The 6,000-nt window shown below is 41.5% G+C and overlaps 1 protein-coding gene across 1 annotated transcript in view; it reads right to left on the bottom strand.

Annotated features, from left to right (window-relative positions):
* rims4 (regulating synaptic membrane exocytosis 4) overlaps positions 1 to 6,000 on the bottom strand; it is an 82,491-nt gene that overhangs the window by 25,291 nt on the left and 51,200 nt on the right. The window contains exon 3 of the mRNA XM_050039452.1: positions 5,135 to 5,247. Coding sequence (XP_049895409.1) covers positions 5,135 to 5,247 — 113 coding nt within the window. The remainder of the gene's footprint in view (positions 1 to 5,134; positions 5,248 to 6,000) is intronic.

Genomic DNA, 6,000 nt, shown 5'->3' with positions numbered 1-6,000 from the left:
CCCACTCCACGCCTTCTCTCCTCCCTCTTTCTGACTTGCGCAGGTAGGAGGGACGGAGGTGGGAAAGAGGAGTAGCTGCGCCAGCGAGCACGGTGTGCCAAACTTGCAAAATCCCCCTGGCCACACCCAGTTGGCGAAGCGCAGGTGCGCTGCGCCTCCGCCTCGCCGGTCTGCAAAACTAGAGGCCAATGTGACCATATCATGAAGCCTCACGTGGCCCAAATTCAAAGTAGATAACAATATCACAAAAAATACATACAAAACATTTTACACGTTTTTCTAAGGTTTTTTCAAGGTGCTTTTCAAAAAAGAGGGTAAAAAGTGACTGAAAAACTAATCAACACAGACAGAAAAGTCTATTTAGGAGCTTACTGTATTAAAAACACTTCTAGAAAATCTAAATTGATGAGAAAGACTGTTTTTTAAGGCAGCATAGGAGCTGTTTGTTTATCATTTCTGTACATTTATAACAGTCTGTGATGACACTAAGGGGTTAAAAACTGCTGTGGAGCTTCAGAGTGTCGTTGACTACAAGACCCATAAGTCTCAGGTGAGGTGGGCCGATCGCTGGCTCTTTAAATACCTCTAAACTACAGGAAATGTGTCCCTTCAGCTCAGGCTCTGGTTGGCTAACAAGGCCGCAGCAATAGCAATGGAAGCTCCTATTGGCTCAAATGAGGTGTCAATGGAAAGGCCAGGAGCTCGCCTCCATTTTAAGATACATCAGATGTTTGTTTACATGTATAACAGGAGAAATTATGGATCATATGTGGAGTAATAGGAATGTTTGAAACAATGCAACGGCACTTTGTGGATATCTATGGATGTAATAACGTGTTTGGACTAAATATTTCGCTGGATTTAGATCGTCAGGACTATTAGCAGTGTGAGAGAGGAAAACTAAGCTGTGTAAAATGAAGCTTGGTCTGGATAATATGGATCTGTGGCTTATGATAACGCTTCATAGGTGAGTTATAACTGTATTTGTTTGACAGAAGTATTTACTGAGCCTGCTGTGGTGACTGTATCTTGAAATGATCAGTATTTGTGACATCAAACACCTGTTTTACTTTATCATCATAATGCCTTATTCTGAGTGAATTTGGAGTTTAAATATTACACTGAGCTTCACAAAAATAAAATGTACAACAAAGACAAACTTAGCGCTATAAGTTAATATTTTGTTCACTGTGTTATCACCATCATGACTTGCAAATCTATCGAGAGGTTAATTTTTAGATGGCATGATTTTTATTGGCATATTTCGGCAGTGCCGCTCACACAGCTGAGTAGTAAATAGGAAAAAGCTGCCTCAGGGTCTTCATGCAGGTCACAGTCCAGTATCATCCTCTGTTGGACCTGACAGAGAAATATCACCTGCTGTGGGCTATAATATTCAGACGTCTAATATCTCTAAACTTGTTATCTTTTTATCAGCCGATTCCCAACAGCTGGACATGAAGCTCTGTGGTGTGAAACTTGCGCATACATGGAGCAGAACAGGTAGGCCAATGTGGTAACTTTAGGGGTGTCAGTTATGCTCATGAGTGTATGTCGTGAATGCGCACCTCCTCATAAACAGATGGTAGAAGTGTGGGGACAGATTGTTGTGGAGTAATCCAATTTTTTTGAATGATTTATTGAAATATTCTCTCCTATTCAACTGCGCCCCTCCATCGCAGCTAAGGAACCAAACCAAATAACCAAAAACACCTGATGACGAGGAAAAGAGGTCATCTTTTAACGTCAGCGAACTGTTATCAAGAACTACGTAACTCAGCTTACATGGTTTGATATAAAGAACGAGTGCACGGTTTTCTGCCTCTTGCTGGCTTGTTTGCTGTACATTTTTGTTCAAACAGACAGTACATCCTACATCTGCACTTAGAGAGGCGACAGAGGGAGCATGCCTCTCTGCTCTGGTGACAAAAGAAGCAGCAAGTGCACACCTTGCCTGCTTACTCACGGTGCATCCAGGACAACTTGCTATAAAGAGCTCTGACTCGTGTTCTGAACTAAACTCTTTACCGTTTATATAAAGTGTGACGATGTTTGGACTCATCAGTGCATTTAACACAAGTCAGGTCTTGTAAATTGTTTTTCGCAGACTGTAGAGACTTTTTAAAAGTGCATAGAAAAATAGTAAAGAGTAGGTTTCTTTGTTTTTCAACTGCTAACATGCACCTCCCCAGAAATGTAACTACACGTTGTGGTGACACAGACCTCCTGTCTATTTCTGTAAGCTGAAACCAGTGGAAACAAAGCTTTTATTTACTTTAATTTCACAGATAAGAAACAATAAATTGTGAAGACAATAAAGCCTCCACAAAAATAGCATTTTAAGTCTTGTGTGTGATTTATCCTGGCTTCATATGAGCAGAGGAAATCCCTGCTAGTCGCTAGGCTAATTTATACAATGAAAAATGCCATAGGCTTGTGCTAATAACGTTAGCTTGTTGTATTTGTTTGGAAAACGTGTTTAGTGTAAGACAGTTGTTTTGTCAGTGAACCTTGTGAGTTGTAATAGAGTTGAATTATGTAACATTATCTTTGTTAAATATTGCTGTTGTCCCTGGCTTTATATGAGTAGAGGAGAAGTCCACTAGCCCCTAGGCTAATTTATACAATGAAAAATGCCATAGACTGGCGGTAATAATGTTAGCATGTTGTATTTGTGGGGAAAATGTGTCCAGATAAAGACAAGTGTTTGTCTGTGAATGCTGCGAGTTATAGTGAAGCTGATTTGTGTACTTGTGTTTGAAATTGTCTGAAACCCCGCCGCCAACTAGTGTTTTGGAGGTGTAACTGCAGAGTGACACAGACATACAGGTTTAAATGCTCGCAGCGGTGTAAGCCACATGTGTAGGCTGACATAACTTAGGCTATGGTGTAGGGTCTGCTGCACAAGTATTGTGTTTCTCACCGTCAGCCTCGTTAATCTAAGCTACATATTACGATCTTAGAATTGAACAGCTGTTAGCCTTTTAGCATGTTTTAGCTCACTGTTTTTGTTTTATGGCTTCTTTACCGCCAGATTCAAACTTGCTTCTAGCTGCAGCAGACCAGTGTTTTTAGCAAATCAGCTCTGATAAACTCACTATCGGCACCAAACCACAAAGTGAGCAGGCAGCAGGTAAAGAAAGTGGAACTTTTCACTCTCTGGAAGTCACACTGGAGAAGTGTTTTCAGCTACATATCCCCAAAATCACAAATGCATTCCTTTGAAAGTGACACAACACGGATGACGGCCAAGTTATTTATTCTGAGTTCTCTGACATTATATAATGTTGGACTGGACAGCAGGTTTGGAGTGGAGCTGGTCCAGTCAGTGTCACTGTTGTCGGGCCAAGGACACTGTCTGGCTGCCAGCGAGGAAACTGACCCACTTACAGTAGATCACTGCTGCGGAGGACAGGCTGCATACAATATATCCAATATATACAGCCTGGATAAGTGCAGAGGACGATGGGAAAAAAACCTGCAGGAGAACACAGCTCTGATTCATGAGGCACTTTTTTTGCCAATGTGAAATGTTTTCAGCAGTCACTTGGTTCAGTTTTATGAGGAAAAAAGTTTTTTCTTTTCAATTTTTAGACCCATTTTTTATGGAGAGAGTTTCAGGGGCTTTTTACAAAATAGGGGTGATTGCTGTGACCCTCAAGTATGAATAATTTTCAGTCTCAACTTGAAGATAAGAAAGCAAAGAGGAACAGATTAAAGCTACTTATGTAACTTTTTACACATATTAATCGTTTTTTATTGCCAATGGGTGAACAGGTTGTAACATAACTTAAAAACTGAAACCTTCTCTGACTTCAGCCTACAGGCAGCCTGTGCAACGACTTCTCTATAAAGGAATTGGCTGGAATTTTCTGGGAAAATCCTCTGGATGTGGCATGTCATGTGTGCTCCTGAGTGCCTTGTTTCTCTTCAGCTACATTACATCGCTAACAGTGTGCAGCGCTAGCTAACGTTAGCACATTACATTACATTTTGCAGCCGCAGCCCAGTGGAGATGGACCTCCACTTTAGCGCCCTGTAGCAACTCAACTTAAGCCAATGCAAGGCTGAGTGCCCAAGCATCGCGGGGTCTGTCTGATCCAGCACTGCTGTCAGAAAACTTTCTGTTGCTGCTGTTACACAGGTTAAGGCCTTTGCGCACTGAGTCTGTTTTTTACAGGTGCGGGGTTCATTTACAATGACAATAGAAGGAATTTAATTGAATGGAACTGAGTGCAGACATGACTGACACAATGTGAGGTCGTATTTATTTTTAGACGTGCAACAATTTTGGACAATAAAATTGGACTCAGTGTGCAAAGGCCTTTAGTCCCTTATGAACCTTTGTGTAGTTTGAGATCCTCGGGCAGAGGTCTTCTGCTTGTTCCAGAGTCCAGACTAAAGACCAAAGGGGACAGAGCTTTTTCAACCAGGGCCTCAAGGATCTGGAATGACCTGCTTGAGGTTATAAGGCAGTCTGAGTCACTGGCTACATTTAAGTCTCTCCTAAAAACAAACTTCTATTGGAAAGCCAGTAATCAGTAATGTTACATTCAGGTCAATATGTCCATCTGTTGTTGCTTGTTGGACTTGAGTTTGCCATGGTATACTTTCAGCAGTCCCTATGAGGTTATTCTGGAGAATATTCTGGACAGTATTTGTCATTATTTTGGATTGTTGGAATAATCATAAACACACATTTGCATAAAGCAAGCATATTTGTTCACTCCCATGTTGATAAGAGTATTAAAAACTTACAGGTACATTTAGAACAGATAAAAATGTGTGATTAATTTGCGATTAATCACAAGTTAACTATAGACAGTCATACGATTAATCACAATTAAATATTTGAATTAATTGATACATATATAAGCTGTTCATTCACTATTTTGACCGATGCACAGTTGCTCTCTTGCAAGCAACAGGATGCTGACTGCAGCTTATTTAACGGCCTCAGAGAGAGGAATCAATAACAGCATGGACTGTCTGAAGGTTACATACAGAACTTTTAAGTTTATAGTCTTGCCTTAGCCATCTTCATTAACATATATAAACTGCTGAGAGGCTGCGGTGGCTCATAGCAGGAAAAAGCTTTGCAAAATGGCTGTGACCCAAATACGTCCTCTCTCACCCATGGATGTTGTCGCCAGCGTCTGTCTCCCAACAAACTGGGCAGGTCCCATCCCATCCAGGAAGTCGCTGAACTGTGCGTCCGACGCCAGACACATGCCGCTGTAGTTTAGGCTGCAGAGAGAGTGAAGGAGGCAGACAAAGAGACAGATGGTTAAACCTGAGCAGGCAGTTCTCATTGTACTTCAATTAGACAGTGAGTCAGAGACTGGAAGATGATGAAAGACTGCAGGAGAGGAGACACAGAACGAAGAGACAAAAACAGTCTGGAGGGATAAAGAGGAAAGAAAACAGGAAGTGATCGCTCCTATTTCGACTTAGGTAATCTCCCAACTCTCAAACTGGCTCCCTGAAATTAAACTCAGACCGCTGGTTTCAGAGTTTGACCCCCGATGTCCTTATTTTGTGTGTGTATGCAAAGAAATCAGCTCAGAGTGCTTTGGTGGCAGAGTGCCAGGTACACTACAACTGTGTGTGTGTGTGTGTGTGTGTGTGTGTGTGTGTGTGTTTGTGAGTGTTCAGTGGAAGGACAAATCCACCCTAACATGTTCTGATGCATGTTGATGTATACCATCAATCTGTGATGCTCCACATGTGTACGAGCCCACTCCTGGTAGATTACTGTTTACACTCAGAGCACTGCTTCCTGTGAGGAGCTTTCTATTTAAAGGGACAGTTCACCCATATCGAGAAATACATATTTTTCCTCTTACCCGTAGTGCTTTTTATGTATTTAGATTGTTTTAGTATGAGTTGCTGAGTGTTGGAGATAGAATGAGATGGCTATTTTCTCTCTACGGACCTAGACTATCCAATTTGATCACCACACAAAAGAAAGCGTGCATCTACTGCTATCTCACCTAACAC

This window comes from Epinephelus moara, chromosome 24 (genome assembly GCF_006386435.1).
Source record: "Epinephelus moara isolate mb chromosome 24, YSFRI_EMoa_1.0, whole genome shotgun sequence".
NCBI classification, from domain to species: Eukaryota; Metazoa; Chordata; class Actinopteri; order Perciformes; family Serranidae; genus Epinephelus; species Epinephelus moara.
Note: the sequence above shows the minus strand (reverse complement) of the source record. Positions and strands in the feature narration are given on the sequence as shown.